We start from the raw sequence: 19,964 nt of genomic DNA on the forward strand, positions 1-19,964 counted from the left end.
CGCCACAACGAGCCATATACCATAGACACCAATAGGCCATGGGCGGAGCAATGCGCCCGCCTTTGGAATATTGCATGCTACCTTAAAAAAAAAACCAGGCAGGCAAAGGCCAATAGCAGGACACAAAAGTAAAAACACACGCACAAGCGTGTACAATTCCAGGCTTCATTTCGGAACCCCGGACAAAAGGACTCTTGCTGCGCGAGCAGTGCTGCGCACTGTATCGCTAGGCGCGAGACCTAAAAAGACCTTATCAATCAACCACCTGAAAACGACCATGAACTGTATAAGCCATCTTGCTTGATCCTTCATGGAAGTGATGAAATGTCTCCAATCAGTAATTATTTCAGGGACGGTGAAGGCCTGAAATTAGCAAGTGAGACACCCTTTCGCTGCCATGTTACTTAACATGCATTAGTGCATTACTCTACTAGTTTCTATTTAATCACGTTTATGGGATAAATGACATCTTGTATGGAAATATGAAGCCTGCTGACTCAGCATGTATACCCAAAATGCATCTACATCTTTCTTCTTTGAGACACAGACTGCCTGCAACTACAGTGGTAATGAATTTTTTTTTACTGATACATTTCACCTTATATGCTTCCTTGATGTCTCTGGGAGCTGCACTGTCACGTGCCAACCATAAGCATCCCATTGAAGCCTTCACAACAAGCAGTGTGTGGCTTCATTTCACAGTACGTACCTCTACCCTCGATAATTCATGGCTGTGGATGGCATCTCTCAGCTGGACGTGCATCTGCTGCAGGAGCTGCTCCTTCGCAAGAAGCTGCTCCTTTAGTTCCTCATACTCTTGGAAGTCCACTCTACGAGAAAAGAGAAAAACAAAATGACAAGTGGTTTTAAGGATGTTGGATTTAACCTAGTCTCTTGTGAAAGTCCCCATTATTACTTCTAAGGCATCTTATGATCAATGTACCGTCTGATGACCTGCATGAGTAATGGACACTTAATAGGCCTTCTGAATCCACATTTAGAAGGCCCAAAGAAATTCTGCTTGTTCAAAGCAGTGAAAACAACACAGAACAAGCACTGAAAAAGCAAATAGCTCAGAGAACCCTGCAATGTGCTTTACTTGATACAAACATACGCATTAGGTATTAAAGATGTAAAGGTAAAACACGATGTATAAAGGAGGAGTGTATGTGTTTGCAAATAAAAGTAATAGAACAAGCATTGGCAAAGCCAATAGGTTTTACCTTATTGACTTTGTCATGCTTTTTGCTTATGCTATGCAACATCAGCAAAAATCAAAATGCCCGTTGATGCCAAGAGTAAGCGGCAAAAAAGGGAAGGGAACGGCATGGAAATGCTACACCTGCATCATTCCCTACTTGCGTGATAACATATGGGTGTGCATGTGGCACCACGCTTGTGCGTACCTACTAAACAACACGAGCACCAGTTTGTTTTGGTTTACTTGCCAATAAAAGAAGGCAGACACCATCTGAATTTATTTTTTGAACTAATTGTATTGATTGAGAAGGCCATCAACTAGCAACTCACAACCCACCTCTAATTTCACCATCTGCTAGACACCACACAATCAGGATTCTGAAAGAACCACAGCACCAAAACAGCACGGATTGTGACCACCGAGAACATCAGGAACATCCTGGACCAAGGAGAAACTGCGACCCTCATCCTGTTCTACCTCTCCACAGCCTTCAACACTGTCTCCCACAACACCCTCATCAGAAGACTCGAGATTGGCATATAGGGATCTGCTCTCAAACGGATCTGTTCCTTCCTCATGGGCAGAATCCAAAGGGTCAGGCTCCACATCAGAGACCAAGAAACTGATATGGGGTGTCCCGCAGGGATTGTCCCTGAGCTCCACCTTTTTCAACATATACACGACACCGATTGCCAACATCATCCGATGACAAGACATCCCCGTCATCTCCTACGCAGATGAAACACAACTCATCCTCTCCCTGACGGACAAGACAAACACAACCAGAACCAACTTTACTAACTGCATGACCATGGTAGCAAACTGGATCTGAACCAAATGCCTGAAGCTCAACTCAGACAAGACAGAAGTACTGGTCTTCAGCAAGAAGACCTCCCCATGGGATTCCACTTGGTGGCTGCCTGAGCTAGGACCAACATCCGCAGACCACGCAAGAAATCTACTGATCATCCTAGAAGACAAGCTCAACATGAAAACTCAAGTCAACCCAGTGTGCACCTCCTGCTTCAACATCCTAAGCATGCTGTGAAAGATCTTCGAATGCTTGCCTGAGATAAAAACAGACAGATGGTCACGCAAAAACTAATCTCCAGCTGGCTGGACTACGGCAACACTCTCTACTCCTAAATCTCAAAACTACTTCTACAAAGACTCCAGACTACAAAGAATGCAGCCATTAGACTAATACTCGACCTCCCATGCTGCACGCATAGCCACAGCACCTCAGGAAGCTTCACTGGCTCTCCATTCACAGAAGCAGCCAATTTCTTCTTCTTACGCACACATTTAGAGCCCTACACAACACAGGACCAAAATGCTTGAACAGCCACAAACATTTTCACTAACCCAGCAGACACCTATGCTCTGCCTCACATTTTCAAAAGCAAAACTGGAGGTCGCTCATACTGCTAAATCGCATCCAAGAAATTGAACTACCTCCCTCAAGACATCAAAACCTCCCCCTCACTTCTTGAGTTCCACAAGAAGCTGAAGACCTGGCTTTTCATATAAGCACATTGGGATCACACACATACACACCTTGCTCAAGAATCTGTATACCCTCTCTGTGATTAGTGTACTATACAAATTAACATAACGTAACATAGCATACCAACCAGTGTTTAACTTGTAAAAAAGTAAGTGCCAGGGCCCGCGTAAGGCGGCTACTGCTGCTTGCACCACCCTTTGCTACTGCCAATGACAGTTACTATACAACTACTAACTATTCACAATGGTACATGTGAGACAGTCCAGACTGTTTGTAGCCCCCAAAGCTATCAAAATGACTTGGGCAGCAGGTATTAGTTGCATATGGTGTACATTGAATTAATTAACAACTGTTCTGCTCATTTCTAAATTACACAAATGGTACCACCATGTGGCTGCCATTATAAGTGCCGGTGTTCAATTATGTGCAAATTGGCTCAAATTAAGCACTCATACCAACATAAAACAAAAGGCTTTCACATGCAGATAGCCAACAGTTGCCAGGCAAGAGAGACCTAAAAATAACCCATTGCAAGAATAAATAAAAAATCATGATACCTAAGCAAAAATTAAAGCAGGGATTGGCCTAACCAGCCCTAGCCCTTTATAGGCAGCAGTGACGTAAAATTAGCCCCGCAAGCCCTGAGGGGCGGGAGGCCCCTGAGTTCCAGGGCACAGGCGTAGGCGGAAGTGTGGGGGACGAGGGGGATATACCCCCCCCCAGGTTTTGTAGGGGGGGGGACACGAGGTACAAGGGTGAGGGGGACGAGGTGACAAAAGAAATTCTCCAATCTCTTCTGTCAGTCTCAGGGCCATTGGCAGTTCAAAGCACTGGCGCTTTGACGTAACAATGGCTCTTCACTTGACCTGTGATCTTCTCTCTTGTTGTGCTGCAAAGCTCCAGGAATTTTATCTCACCTCGCCACCCACTACGGCTGCCTCCACTCTGCTCTTCCAGGACAAAGGAATAGAGGTAGTTTGCTGATTGCTGTCTGCATCCTCCTCCTCCTCAGCCAGACCCTACCTTATTTGATTGTTTCACACTGCACAATTCACCCACTCACAGTCTAATATTTTTGATAAAATGTTTATTTTGAGAAGTTGAACCTCACACTGGAACATGAGAACAATTAGCCTCAGACAGAGTAAGTACACATCTTGCGTTCCGTTGTGTCAGATGTGTTGGTATGTCCTGATATTCACATAAATAACAATTTAAATACCACTATTTTGTCTTATTTCTTTTATAGCGCTACTCAATCCAATCCAGGGTTGAAGCGCTTTACATCACACATACACATTATACATTGACAATAAATCATATATGTGTAAATCAATGTACAAGATGTGTTACATAAGTGAGGGTTCCATGGTGTAGAAGTCATGCCCTTTCCTTCATAGTTCACTGTGCAATATGAGAACGATTACAATTTATGAACTGCAAGTAACTAAAGGATCTCTGTGTTAAAAGCAGTAACCCACATACCCATTTAAATAAAATAAAAATCCGTCATCTGTGTGTCACATGATGCGCTTTGCGGGAAACATATTAACACTCTATGCTACTTTGATTCAAAACTGGAACTGGACAAAACACTTGTTTCTCCAGCAAGTGCATTAACCTCCAAGTTATTTTTTCTTGAGTTTTACTGGGTACATAAAGATGTATGCAGCAAGTGCCTTAACCCCATAAGTTATTTATAAATGCAGACTTTGCAACCAATTAAGCAGAACAGATATACTGCTACATTTCTCCATGTTGCCAATTTCTTTCAGGCAGAGCTTTAATAAATAAATGCACAAATGGAGGCCTAGACATTGCGCAGGGGTTGCATCACTTTTTTGGCACAATTCGGACGCAAAATCAAATTTATTAAATATTGTAATTCGCTCAAATGTACTCAAGATAGACCTGCTTAATCTGTCTTAGAATCTGATGTCATTTTTTGTGATATCACTTCCTGTGATGTCACCTACATACTGCATAACTTGGTTAGCACCCCACTTCTTTTCTTAGGACTTGTGCTCTGGTGGGAGAAGTATAATGGAGAACTGGTGTTAGTGGTTGTTGGAGGCTAGCTTAGTTAATGGTGCACACTTTCAGGAGTAATGCACCTTGCACTAATCCAGGCAACCCTTAAGGTGATTTTAGTGGTTTAACCTGGAAAGCTCTCAAAGTGGCAGCCGTGGACAGCAGCCTTTAGGCTTATCATGAAGGAATGTAAAGCAGCTTGTTTTACAACATTTAATAGACAGTGTAGACTAGATGAAACAGAACCACACAGTGTAGTTCTAAAAATAGTTATATTTATTATACACACTCAATAACACATTGGAATATCTCCTACCCAGGCATATCAACACAATACACACAATATTTCAAAGAAAAACAGGTAATTAAGCACAAATACACAGTGGTCTCTAGGGGAGACTAAACCATATACTAAAGAAGTGGAATGTGAACTGTGACCAAAGTCGGGACTTGGACCAGAGAACTCAGAAGAGCTGGGGACACAAGAAACCACCCGAGGTAAGTACCCAGGAACCCCACGGAGGCTGTGTGCAGAGAGGAAACCGAGTCGCGTACTCAATGCAAGTCAATGTAACAGTCGCGGTTGCAGTTTTTAAGAAGAAGGGCCCTAAAAAAAAACCCTGAAGAAATCCTGTGGAAGATGGAAGGTTGGAGAGTCTCCCCAACCGTGGAGACCCCAGGAACCAGGATACCTACACCAGGGAAGCTGGATGCATAGGTGCAAAGTGAAGTCGGAAACGGCTGTAGACTACAATGGAGGACTTCAGAAAAGATGCCACTGGTGAAGGAGGTAAACGAGTCCAGTGGAATCCAAGGATGGATTCTTGAAGAGGAGTACCTGCAAGCAGAGAGGACAAAGCCTATGCCATTCTGAAGTGACCAGGAGGCACGGAAGCACAATGCCCACTGATGTCAGGAGGTTCAAAAGTGAAGATGATGACCTTGTTGATATAACTCTGAGTACGAGGCAACACTGAGGAAGACTAGGAGCTGTGCACGAGCTGTCCCACATCGGGTGTCAGTGTCCAGGTGGTCGGTGTCCGGGGGGAGCACCAACAAGCCTTGGTATTGCAATTGGTGTGGAAAGTGATAAGATGCAAACGTGGGGACCAGCAAGGTCCAAGGGACTTGCTAAGTGCAGGAGAGTCAGAGCAGGCCCCAACCCAGGAGTAGCAAGACAACCTCAAGCAGCACACCAAAGATGGAGACTCACAGTGCAGAGGATGCATTAAGGATGCTGATCTTCGAGGGATGAGGTGCTAGAGGCTGGAGCTTCTTGTAGCCCGAAGATCTCTGGAGTGCAGAGCCAATAAGCCTCGGCGACGGCAAGTTGACGCAGTGCACAGGGGTTTGGTCCCAGCGGCTCCAACGAGTGATACGGTCCATAAAATTGTAGAGGTCAGGCCTCTACGGAGCTGCATAATCACCACCTGTGTTGCTAGGCCTCGGGAAGTCCGTAGGACGACAGGAGCAGCAGACCAGTCAGCTTTGATGCAGTGCCTGCAGATGCAGGGGAGTGATTCCTTCACTCCAAGGGAGATTTCTACAGATGTTCCTGATGCCCACAGGCCTTCTAGGAGAACCTGGATAAAGAACAGCACTGACGCCGCAGAACACTTAAAGAACAGCGAGACCAGGAGCAGCAGGAGTCTTCCTTGATGGAGTCTCAGTTCCAGTCAAAGTCCAACGAAGCCCAAGTGTCCAGATGGTCGAAGAGTGTCTTGGTTTCAGAGGTGAGTCTTGTTCCGTGATTAATCTGAGGACCCACCCACAGGGGAGGCCTTAAGTACCCTAGGAAAAGGGTTGGATTGACTCAGAGGAGGGGCTGGACAGAGGGGAGGGTACTCCCCTGTTCTTCGTCCAGTTTTGCACCAGAGCAGAAACTAAGGGCTCCTTAACTGGCTCAAACCAGAGTATGCATGTAAGGAAGGCATCAAATGTGCCCTTCAAAGCAAAAGAGGGTATCAAATGTGCCCTTCAAAGCATTCTGGTGGCACTGGAAAGCCCTCCCACCCCTGCCCAATACACTAAGTCCTGCCTGGGAGGTGGTCATACCTCCCTGTGACAGGAAACCTAAATTGTTCTACCTTCGCCTGCTCAAGCTCAGCAGCTCAGCAGCACGGGGGTGGGGGGGTTGGGGGGGATCATGCCTGTGGTTGGCAGCAGCACTAGCAGACCCTGAAAGGCTGTTACAGGGAGTAGAGGGGTCCCCTAAGGACCCCCCCCCCCTCAGTACATGCGATCATACTTCTTACACCGGAGTCGGTGTTTGGGTAGGATTCCAACATGTTTTATACCAAACATGACCAAATTCGGAGCAGCCATTATATAGCTAGACACCTCAAAATGACTGCATTTACTTCGATTCCCATGGGTGGCACAATACATGCTGCAGCCCATGAGAGAACCTTGGTGTACCTAGGCCCAGGGTACCTTAGTATCCTATACTAGGGACGTATAAGGGTACACCAGTAGCCAATTATGGATGTACTAAAGTACTTACCAGAGCCTATTTAGGGGAGATAGCACAGTTGCTGCGGTCCTGATTAGAAGGATCCCTCCAGACTACAGTCAAAACACACTGACACCAGGCAAAAGGTGAGGAAAACCATGAAAGCAGATCCTACTTTCCTACAACTATCCCCGTCCCCAAAAGTAAGGACATGAGATTAACCTTGCCCAGTTGAGTCTTAATTTTCTTAGGGGAAATATCTGGAAAGTTCATCTACGTTGGCATGGTTACTCCCAGGTCAAAGTTTCACTGAAAAGTCCCTCACCTATAGGGAAACGAACCACTCAAAAGTTTGGGGTTTTCACCCTGCATTTGTTTAACCATAAGAGGAGCTTATGGTCTGTCTGAATAACTGAGTGAGGGCCAAACAGGTATGGTATCAACTTCTTCAAGGCCCAGACCTCAGCAAAGGCCTCCCTCTCAATAGCTGACCAACGCTTCTCCCTGGGGTCAACTTTCTGCTTATAAAAGCTACTGGTTGATCCTGGCCCTCTGCATTAAGCTGTGACAATACTGCATCTATCCCTATCTCAGAGGCATCTGTCTGGACAATGCATGGTTTGGAGTAGTCAGGACTTTGCAGAGTTGGAGCAGAGCACATAGCTTGCTTCAGGTTATCAAATGCCTTCTGACAGCTAACTGTCCACTGAACTTTCTTAGGCATTCTTTTGAAGGTGAGATCATTAAGAAGTGTCACTATGGATCAATAATCCTTACTAAATCTTCTGTTGTACCCAGTCATGCCCAAGAAAGCTCTGAGATAAGTATGAATAGTGGGAGCAATCCAGTCCATGACGGTCTGAATTTTGCTCTCTAATGGTTGAACTTGGCCTCCACCTACAAGGGGGCCCAAGTACACAACCTTGCTTTGCCCTATCAAATACTTTGTGGCATTGACAGTGAGGCCTGCCTTCCGCAGGGCCTCAAGTACATTTCTGAGGTGGACCAGGCGATCCTACTAGGTGGAGCTAAAGACAGCTATAGCATCTAAATATTCTGCACTAAAGGCTCCAGACCTGTTAAGACTTTATTCACCAGCCTCTGAAATGTGGCGGGTGCATTTTTCAAACCAAAAGGCTTCAACATAAATTGACAATGCCCACAAAAGGTTGAAAATAATGTTTTTGGTTTGGCATCCTCAAAGAGTCTGATTTGCCAATAACCACCAGTCAGGTCAAATATGATGATATTTGGCAGAGGCCAAAGTATTAAATCAGTTCATCTGTCCTTGGAATTGGATGACTTCATTGAGGCCTGTATAGTCAACACACAAGCGCATCTCTCTCTTACCATCTTGGGTGGGAGGTTTTGGTACAAGGACTACAAGATTAGCCCAGGGGCTATCTGAAGGCTCAATGACCCCCAACTCCAGCATCTTTTGGACCTCTGTCCTGACGCAATCTCTGACACGGTCAAGCTGTCTGTAAATATAGCTGTTCACAGGCAGGCTATCACCTGTATCCACTTCATGAGTACACCAGGTGGTTTGAATGGGTGTCAGAGAAAAGAGACCAGGAAACTGATCGAGAACCTGTCTGCAATCAGCTTGCTGTTGATAAGTGAGGCTGTCTGCCAAGACTACTCCTTCAACTTATCCATCAACAGGGTCAAAAGAGAGGAGCTCAGGGAGAGGATCACTCTCTTCCTCCAGTCCCTCGTCTGTGGCCATGAGCAAGCACATGCCAGCACTGTCAACAAAAGGTTTCAGGCGATTCCAATGAAGTACCCTATGGAGACTTCCTTGAGTACCTAGGTCAACTAAGTAGGTGACCTCACCTTTCTTTTCCACTATAGTGTGGAGGCCACGCCACTTGTCTTGGAGAGCTGCTGGGGCCACAGGCTCCAACACCCACACTTTCTGTCCTGGCTGGTAAGCAGTCAGTACAGCCTTTTGGTCATGCCAAGCTTTCTGAAGTTCCCCGCTGGCCTCAAGATTTTTGCTGGCCTTCTTCATATATTCAGCCATGCGAGAACGCAGGCCCAGTACATAGTACACTATGTCCTGTTTTTTGACTAGACATAATGGACCCCCAACTGGATGTCCAAACAGAAGTTGAAGTGGGCCGTAGCCCTCCTCCTTCTGAGGAACCTCTCTGTAGGCAAAGAGAAGGCAAGGTAGTAAGACATCTCGTTTTCACCTCAGCTTTTCTGGGAGTCCCATGATCATACCTTTGAGGGTTTGCTTTACCTTTCAACAAGCCCATTGCCCTGTGGATGGTAGGGTGTGGTAAACTTATAGATAACACCACACTCTTTCCACATAGCAGTGATGTAGCTAGACATGAAGTTAGTACCTCTGTCTGACAAGACCTCCTTTGGGAACACAACTCTGGAAAAGATTCCCTGGCGACTACAGGAGTTGTAGTGGTTCTAAGGGGAATAGCTTCTGGATTTCTAGTGGCATGGTCCAACACCACTAAGATAAAACTATGTCCAGATGTTGTTGGAAGGTTTAAGGTACCTAAAATGTCTATCCCTACCCTCTCAAAGGGAACACCAACCACTGGAGTAGGATTAAGAGGGCTTTGTAGTGCCATCTGACTTACCACTGGCTTGGAAGGTGACACAGGAGCGACAAAATGTCTTGCTGTCTTCAGACATTTGGGGCCAGTGAAAGTGAAGGACAAGCCTGTCCCAAGTCTTGCTTTGCCCAAGATATCCTGCAAAGGGAATGTCGTATGCCATGGTCAATAGGAAACCCCTGAACTTCTGAGGTATGACCAACCTCCTAGTGGCACCAGGCTTAGGGTCTCTGCTTTCAGAAAACAGGAGCCCATCTTCCGAATAGGTCCTGTGGGACCCACTGACATTCTCAACTTCCTCAGCAACAGCTTGCTTTCTGAGTTGTTCAAGAGTGGGGCAGGCCTTCTGCTCCAGACTCAATTCTACCCTAGAAGGTCCCCCTGCCCCTAGTAGCTCTGCCTTGTCAGGCCCACGCTCCTCTAGGACAGTTCCTTCACAGGTACTGAGATAATCTCCCTCAGGAGGCTGATTCTCACTGGGAGTCTGAGAGCAGGATACATCTTTACCCTTCCTGTTGCTTCTCTTGGGAGCTGGCTGGTCCATCTTTTCACGATGCGGGGCTCCCTCAAAAATGAAATACCAGTATTTGTAAAGCGCACAGCTACCTCCAAAGTGTTGTCCCGGCGCTGGGGGCCCTCAGGAAGATTAAGCGAGCTATTGCCCAGAGTCACATGGTGCTGGGCTAACCTGGCGCCGGAGATCGAACCATGAACCCTGTAGTCCGGAGTCAGGCACCCTGGCCGCTGCGCCACACCTCTTCCTCAGTGCCTAACTTTTTGGCCTGTACAACAGCAAAGACACAGGCTGAAATTCCCATCATTTCTGCATGAGTACCAAACTCCACTTCAAACCAGGCTGAAGTTTCAAGTGTCAAAGGAGTGTTCCCTAACTCTAGATTCACTAGTGCTGCCACCATGGTATTCTAATCCAAAATTCTTCCTAGCTCTCTGGACTTCTAGGGTTTCCTTATCTAGGGCCAACTGTTACTTCTTGATTCTGAGCTTGGCTCTATCAAGTTTGAACAGGTGGTATTCCCTTTCTAAAGAATCCTCCCTCTTGCTAGAGATGGAGGTCCCTATGGAAGTGGCAGAGGAGGTAAAAATAACTGAGGAGGACCTGGACCTCCACTGAACCCTTTGTACCCTCCCATGAGACTAGGGCCTCCCTCTGTGTCACTAGAACTATTCCCTGGGGGACTAGAGTTCTCCATTAAGGGGTCTTTTTTACTCCTCCTGGACAAGCTCCGAAGCAGTCATGTGTGTTGGACACCCCTAGCACATCTTCTGGGGCATCACCACCTATATCCAAGTTGTCCTGCACATCTAACCTTTTTTCTTGGTAGCAATAACTATGCCACAAAGATTACTTCACTGTTAATACGCAACTCTCCAAATGTCACTTGTAAATAAATCATCATAGTCTTGAGCAAGGCCTTCACGCCTTCAATCATTGTTACAATTAAATGCTCAATATTTTAGCTCGAATAATCCTAGCACAAAGCATATTTGCTAGTTTTGTGCATTTTATAGTTTATGTGCTTTATTGCATCCCACGCACTACTCATTTGAGACCTTCCACCCACTGGATTAATTTGTTAGCTTCACACACAAACACCATGGGGCATATGTACAATAAAGTGACGGAGCGCAGCGTTTAGCCTTCTTGGCTTAACGCCGGGCTCCACCACTTTTGAAACACAGGGCTGCACTATATTTTCAACAATATGGTGCAGCCCTGCGTTTCCCCCTGCATTGGCGCTAAATGTAGCTGTCTAGCACCAACGCAGGCACCCTTGCACCATAGTCTAAGGGTGTCTAAATTACAGGGGAAGATTGTTTATGTGCAGGAAGGGGGACCTTCCTGCACGTAAACAATCTTTAAATGGCGTATTGTCACTTCTGTGTGTGCTGCTTAATGCAGCACACATTAAAGTTGCAAAACGTCACTGTTTAATGATTGTTTATGTGCAGGAAGGGACACCTTTCTTCCGCACATAAATAATCTATGGCCTTTTACTGTTTCTATGGGTGCTGCACAACGCAGCACACATAAAAACAGAAAAAACGAGGAGAAACTAAACATTCCTCCTCATTGTTCCAGGGTAAGTCCAGGTTTTCCCTGGTATCAATTTTGGCGCTGCTCCATATTTACGCCACCCTTGTAAATATGGGGCAGCGTCAAAATCAATGGGTGTTGCGGTGGAACGCTCACCACAACGCCCATTGCCCACCCCTTTCGCGCTAAGTATAGCTAAGTATAGCGTGAAAGGGTGCCTTATTTACAAGGCAGCGTTAAACCACGTTAAGTGGCTCAACGATTCCTTGTAAAAAGTTACGTTGTGGTGGCTATAGGGGCTTGTAAATATGCCCCTATGTTTCTGGTGTTCATTACTAACACCTCATATCTGAGCTTTGCCACACAGCTTATTCTGCATATCTTACTATACCTATCTTCTGTGAACATCTCATATGTGTCTCTCACAGCAGGCTTTTTTACGTTGGTAAGCATCCCTCTTTCACACAAACACTGTACATCTTATTTTTGTGAGCATCCCACTCACGGCTAATTCTAATTGCAAATTTATCTCTTAGGGCTGCTTATATTTTAGTGAAAAATAATGTGGTTCTAGTGCACTCTACACTCATATCATCCATCTGCAATAACACTTCTTATAGATTAGACAACAAAAGTTTCTGTATTGTGTTGTATACTTTGCGATGCATTAAGGGTTTCTACACCCTCCAGCCAAAGGAATGCAGGCAATAAACTTCCAGTTTTTGAGAAACTATTCTCGCTGTTCTATTTGTGCCCTGCTGAACCAGGGGAAATCGGATCGAATGACTTCAATACTCAAACAGACATAAAGAATCCTATACAATACTATTCGACCTGCCAGCCTTAGGGTTGTCTATCCCGAAATGTTTTGCCTGCTTACATCCTCTTTTTGCGGACTCTTTTTTTTGGCCTTAGGACTCTGAGCACTTTACCACTGCTGACCAGTGCTAAAGTGCACGTGCTTCTCCCCTAAACTTGGTAACATTGGTGTATACACAACTGGCATATTTAATTTACTTGTAAGTACCTTGTACAGTGGTATACCATATACACTGGGCCTGTAAATTAAAATGCTACTAGTGGGTCTGCAGCACTGATTGTGCCACCCACAGAAGTAGCCCTTTAAACAGGTCTCAGGCCAGCCAATGCAGAGCCATTGTGTGCAGTTTTACTGCCATGTCGACTTCGTATTAAAAACGCCTTGCTAAGCCGTAAACTTGACTTTTATTACACATTAGTCACTCCTAAGGTTGCCCATGGCGCAGGGTGCTATGTTACGAAAAGGTAGGCCAAGTACTTTTAAGTTTTGCATGTCCTTGTGGTGAAAAATTCCTACATTCATGTTTCACTACTGTAAGACCTACTCCTTTCATAGATTAAAATTGGGAATTCCTTAATACACTCTTTAAAGCTGTAATTCCTGGTTAGAAAGGAGTGCCTGTGTGATGGTTTATATCTTTGGAATGGCAATGATAAATCCTCTTTATTGGTAAGGTTGGATTTCATATTACTATATTAGATATGCCGCTTTTAGAAAGTGGACATTTCTCTGCTCTTACAGCTCTGTGTGCCTGCAGCCTGTCTACAATACACTCCAATATTAGTCCAATTGCATTTTGGGGTTTAGGAATGTCACAAAGAGCATTCAGACAGGGCGTACGGCTCTCAGACAATGGGCGATTTGTATTGGGTCATCGTAAAGTCCAAAAGTTTTTTCTTGTCCCACCCAGAAATGTAGTGTCCTCTACGCCCCTGTTCCAGGATGCCCCTTCTGGCACTGTGCACAGGCGATTGGCACCTGGTGTGAGAGCTCCTCATTGGGTCTGGAGGGCCCCCCCCCCCCGTTTGCTCTGCGGGGGGGGTCAGGTTTTGTTACACCACTGATAGGCAGATGTGTCCAATTGCACAAGCAAAATGCTGTTACACTGAAGCGAGCCACTAGCTGAATTGGGCTGACCCACTGCTATATGCTGTGGTGGACGGAAGCAAAATGTTAATGACACTTAAACAGACGAATTGATGAAAAATGCTGACTGAAAGCCTCTGCATTCGAAAACAGAAGGCTGGTAAGAAATCCAAAGTGGACTCTACGCCAGATCTAAAAGTGTATACCATAGTATGTTTCCAGTTTGGAAATATACTTTCAATAGATGCCGTATATGTTCACTAGATCAGATATAACTTTTTCAAAAAACAATCAAGACATTAATCAAGATTTCCTTTGGTGTAAACAGCAACAAAACAAGGGTAAAGAAATCCTTCCAATTACATTTGAATTCGTCATCGTTTTCATTTTATTTCAAGTAAATAAATAGCAACATTGGGGTGGGGGGGCAATACAAGATTGCCTTCGTCATGCATAAGAAGGAACGTGCTGGAGCTGTACAAAAAACAAAGTGTAGTTTTGGGCACGTTCTATCACAAACGCTTTGTTGATTACAAAGCGGCTTGCGTGCGGCAAGAAACATGAGTGCTGGGAAAGGGCAGCCGTAAGACAAGCCTCTTCCTCTTAAGGGAAAAAAGACAAGCAAGAGGAAAACAAATATGAAATAACAAATGTACCTTGTATGTATTTATAATTACCCAGAACCATCCTTACGTTTACTTTCTTTGAGTGTGTCTCGATCAACTTCGGCGACGTTTCTGACCCGAGTGGCATGGCTCACAGTTGGTTAGAAATCTCATGCTCAACTTGCAAAATAAGTCACAGTATTTAAGTACCAGCTGCAGAATTCACCTCAGGGATGGAATCAGAAGTAGGCACGTAATAGTCCACGTCATAACTGAATTCACTGCGCATGTCATAATTGTCCTCTGACGCACTGCAACTCCCTGCGTCACAAGAGCGACTCTGGTGACAGGACATCAGTGGGTGGTGATGACAGAAAGTGAAAGCATGCCAGCACTCACAAGGGCCGCACTTGAGAGTCGAGGGTGATGCGAGGACAAGCACTAGGAGGTTACAGAACCAAAAGTGCCACAAACGAGGGTCCAGAATGAAGGGAGATAGTAGCAAATGACAGCCAGGTGACATTGCGCCAAAATTGAGAAGAGCCACACTTGAGGGTCTGGGTGAGGGGAGATGAGGCAGAGGCCGGTGACAAGAATGTGGACTAAAGTTAAAGCCCAGAAGTGGCACACTTGCGGATCCAGAGTGAGAGGGGGTGGGCAGCAGCACCTGAGGGGAACGTGAAATGATGCAGAGAAGTGAGGGGGATGAAGCAGTAGTCCATGACAACTTTATGAACTGGCACTAACGTTGAGAAGTGTCACACCCGAGGGTGCAGACTGAGGTAGGATCAGCTAGTTCCACATTACAGGAAGGGGAACAGAAGCTAATGCTCAGAGGTGCCATCCTAGGGTGTCTCAGAGGGGAGATAGGCAGTAGCACATGATGGAAAGGGGAACTGCCACTAACACGCAGCGGTGCTATTCCATAGAAGAACAATATATACTTTTATCTGATTTTCTTAAAAATCATAAAAGGGTGGAACGAACCACCATGATACATACAATATCTATTCCATAGTATCTAGACTGGCGGAATGTGACTGGTACTTATGCTCAGAAGTGCCACCCGAGGGTCTAGAGTGAGGAGAGTTCAGGCAGTAGCACAAGGCAAGAATCTGGACCGACACTAATGCAGAGAAGTGACATATCTGAAGGTCTAGACTAGAGTGAGAAAAGATCAGCCAGTAGCACAATTACCGCAGTATGAAAAGGAGTTAATGGCCAGAGAAGCCGTACCCGAGGGTCTTGAGTGAGGAGATGGGCAGTAGCACAAGACAAGAAGGTGAAGTGACGCTAATGCTCACAAGTGCCATACCGTGGTCTAGAGTGAAGGGGGATGAGGAAACAGCACAAAACAGGAAAGTGTACCGCCACAAAATCTCTAAAGTGCCATATAGGAGTCCCTAGAGTGAGGAGACACGAGCCAAGAGTTGATCACGGGAATGTGAAATTAAACTACTGCTCGGACGTGCCATATGTGAAGTTCTATACTTGGAGAGTTTTCAACAAACAAGGACCAAGCTTGGCCTGATGGTGTAAGTGGACAGGAGGTGGTAATCAGTTATGAACTACTTTAAGGAAGTCCAACGGTGGTGCCACAATTGAACACCGTTTGGTCATCTACTAAACACTGACCAGGACTAGGATGCTGTTGCACATAAACAGAAATGCTTAAGGTTAGTATCATAGGAAAAACCAGCACTGGCAAAGCATATGCAAGATCTATGGGATTTGTCCTGGTTTCTTCATTATTGTCATGGTGTACAGCAACACAGCTGCTGTGCATCACAGCTGAAATTAAAAAAAAAAGTGATATCGCTATGAAGTGCTTAACGCTGGCCACATCATAGCTTTTATTTTTTATTTTTATACATTTCATCCATGATGTTACAGGATGGCTAAAAACACACTGACAAATCCAAATAGCTCTAAAATACGCAAGAGCTATTTAACTTTTTCATCAAATTTCTTTTTGGGTGGTGAGCAACAACGGGTGAGAAGGCGGCGGCCAGGATGGGGCATGCAACAAAGGGTGGAAGAGGTTGGAGGATGGGGTAAGCAACAATAGGAAGGAGGGAGGTGGGAGGAGGGTGGTGGTGAGTGTCACGGGGCAAACAAAACCGGTGCAGGGCGATGGGAAAGCAACAAGAAAGGTGGAAGCAACGACAGGCAAGCAAAAACGTGGGAGGGGGTACAGAGCAAGTGAAAAACAATGGACAAGCAACTAAGACGGAGCAAGCAACAACTGGCAAGCAACGAATGGCAAGAAATGAAGTGGGACGGGTGGAGAACAAGAAACAATGACAACTAGAGGAGAAGAAAAAAGCACTGCAATGATAGCTCGAGCAGTAGAAGGGCAAAAAATAAAAAATAAAGTAATCAGTACTTAGTCCATGCTCCACAGAAGGCAGAAATAAATTAAAAGAAAGTGGAACTGGCACGCACTGACCAATCAGGAGCCAGCAAATAAGAATGACAATGAGGCCAACTAATGGTAAGCAATGGGCAGACTCCAAGCCCCATTTAAGCTAACACAAAATGTCTCATAAGCGACAACCCATGAGCTGTTTCAGAAAAGACCTAATGGCCTTCAATTATTCCAGTACACCTGTGTTTCTTACAGTAAATCACCAAAGATGGATTGTCCAGTCAGGTTGTCTGGTGATGAAGTACATACATGTGAATTGAAAGTCCTGCCCTCCTTCGAGTTGCTCTCTGTGTGCCAGTAGATGGATCTGACCATTTCGAATCTTAGTTCCAAGAACCACAGGTATGGATGTACTTGTCATAATACTGAGAATGTACTGCAGCGGAGGGGCGTGTCCTGACAGGGCAAGATGGTAAAGCTCTTCTCTGAGCTCCTGACCGCCGATCCGGGTCCTTTGGCATCCTTGGTGCTGGTGTGGACCTCCATCGACTGTCACCCTTGCTGGAGCTCTAGTTCCCGTGGGAGCACATTGAGGCCATCATTTGCTGGGCAAGGCCACGTGTCAATGCCCCAAGATATTACTTCCATAACCTGCCTGCCACCCGAGAGGTGACGACGGGTCGCACATTGGTTACGGTGGCACTGTTCCCAGGACCGCGAGCTCGCATCGGTTTGGGGGATCAGCCTAATCGAGCTAGAACACTGACAGGCCTCTTCTTCGGTTGGGGCAGCCCAGAGGAGAGAGAGAACCTGTTGATGCCCCTGGACGTCAAGGGTCCCAAGTGAGGGGCCAGGTAGAATCACCCTCTCCCCCCACCTCTGCTTGGATACTGGCTGCTTGTGCTGCCCTCGTTCAACCACAATGCGGGGCACGCGAACCAGGGTTTGTGACTACTGGTCAGAACCCCTTCTGCAGCAATATCCATTGCTGAAAACGTTACATTAATGATATTTTCATGATCTGGGAAGGCCCTTCTAACTGCTTGACGGTTTCTAGACTACCTCAACAGCTGTCGACCATTCCTCAAATTTATACTAACATTTATCACCAAAGTTCACCATTTCTGGATTTGGAAATCAAGAACAATGATAATCACCTCATTAGTTGCCCTATACAGCAAACCAATCAATCGCAATACTCTATTGCAGTACAGTAGCTTCTACCCAGAAACACTGAAAGATGGCCTTTCCTATTGCTAATATCTTAGGCTGTGCAGAAAATGCACTCTCAAAACAGTTGGGTTTTTTTTCAAGAAGGGGCCATTCTGAGTAAAAATACTTATGGATAGGGGTACCCCAAACGTTTCATCAAGATCTTAATTAAAAGGGCCTGGTTTAACCCAAGGAAGGACAGATCACTAAGCTGACAATGTCTCCATACAAGGTTGTGAGGCCAATATCAGCAGATGCAACCCTATACCATTCTCCTCCAGTAATTTACTACTGCTTGACAGACCTCCACCTAGCAATGCAACATTCCCCAGTACCTTTCTAAACACAGTTTCAAACCTGAGAACACTATACTCCAACCTATGCCTTCTTGGTGACTGAAACATTTGGTTTGACAAACCCAATATATCCCATCTGAAAATTATCATCACTAGCCTACATCGGATCATCCACCAAGCCACACACATCGCTGGACACATCCTAGATGTCATGCTTACCAATATAGAACTAGTTACCTTACAAATGATTACTCCAGTCACATGGGCAGAACACCATTTGCTTGCTTTCCAACAACACAGAAAACACAAAGCAACACACCTAAAACCACCCCACATGCATCCACCAATCGACTGTGGAACAAACTCAGTTTTGAACACTTAGAAACACATCTAACTTCCAATACAGATCTAGGCACAATGAATTCCATTCAAAAACTATATGAGTGGCTACAGGAAGCTTTTGATATCCTAATACCACTAAGAATAACAAAACAGAACAAAGAAAACAGGCATCTTTAAAAAATACAGAGATAAAAGAGATAAAACAGCAAATTAGAAAGCTGGAACGCACCTGGCTCAATACAAAAACAAATCAAGACAAACTTCACCCACAGAAACTTAACAGATTATACATGTCAACAATCAATAAAAACAAAAAAAAGATACTATTCTGACAGAATCAAAAATGCTAAATTTGTAAATAAAGTATTGTATAAGATTCTAACTGAATTTCGTAAACCAAATTGCCTAGAAGGAACTCATCCCATTAATCAATAATTCACAGACAAACTGACAAATCATTACAAAACCAAAGCAGACACATTGGATTCCTATTTAAAATAAAGGAAAAGCACCAGCACCAAACCTTTTCCCCCCAAAAAAACCCCAAAGTAGGCTAACCCAGCCTCTGCATTCCTTCCAACAAATATCACAGAATGAATTTATGGATCTGGTCAAGGCAAGCAGGCCTTCCGGTAGCCCTTCTGTCCCATGTCCATTACAAACCTTTAAGAAAATTCTTCTAACTACCTCTGCTGCCACACCAGTAAGAAGAATCATCAACAATTCCTTAACTATAGGACTCATTTCAGAAGACCTATAAAAGTCATACATATGCCCGATATTAAAGCAAACAAACCTGGACCCATTTAACCCGGACAACTACAGACCAATTACAAATGCACCTTTCCTGGGCAAACTGATAAAGAAAGAGCAGCATTCGCCCAGATGTGTCAATTCATTGAAGATAATTCTATACTTGCAGACTTCTAAATAGGATTCCGACCACAGAATCTGCCCTTATTGCCATCTGGGATGACCTTAGGAACAGACAGTTGACCAAAACAAGGTTTCTGCACTACTTCTCTTGGACCTCTCAGCTGCCTTTGGCACAGTTGACCATGGCACTCCAATACACAGACTCTACGAAGCATGCATAGAGCTATCGAGTGGATCACATCCTACCTTCAAAACAGAACAAATGTCATCCATACACCCCATTTCTCATCCAAACCGTACTTCACAAAAGCAAGGGTCCCTCAAGCCTCTTATCATCTCAACCATGCTGTTCAACATCTACATGAAGTCATTACCGGAACTGATCAATCTATTTCACCTTACATACTATAACTATGCAGATGACACACACATACTCCTTAAACTAGAAAGCCCTAAAGACAATGGAAAATCACAGATTTTCAGTTGCCTCAGAGCCGTTGATCAGTGGATGACATGGAGTCATCTCAAAT

General features: G+C 45.1%; 1 protein-coding gene across 1 annotated transcript in view; it reads right to left on the reverse strand.

The window, feature by feature from the left end:
* Nucleotides 1-19,964, reverse strand: part of PMFBP1 (polyamine modulated factor 1 binding protein 1) — a 2,019,859-nt gene that overhangs the window by 1,665,282 nt on the left and 334,613 nt on the right. The window contains exons 6-7 of the mRNA XM_085636957.1: nt 1,233-1,248; nt 710-830 (exon numbers count right to left, since the gene is read on the reverse strand). Coding sequence (XP_085493083.1) covers nt 710-830; nt 1,233-1,248 — 137 coding nt within the window. The remainder of the gene's footprint in view (nt 1-709; nt 831-1,232; nt 1,249-19,964) is intronic.

This window comes from Triturus cristatus, chromosome 12, assembly GCF_964204655.1.
Source record: "Triturus cristatus chromosome 12, aTriCri1.1, whole genome shotgun sequence".
Taxonomy (NCBI): domain Eukaryota; kingdom Metazoa; phylum Chordata; class Amphibia; order Caudata; family Salamandridae; genus Triturus; species Triturus cristatus.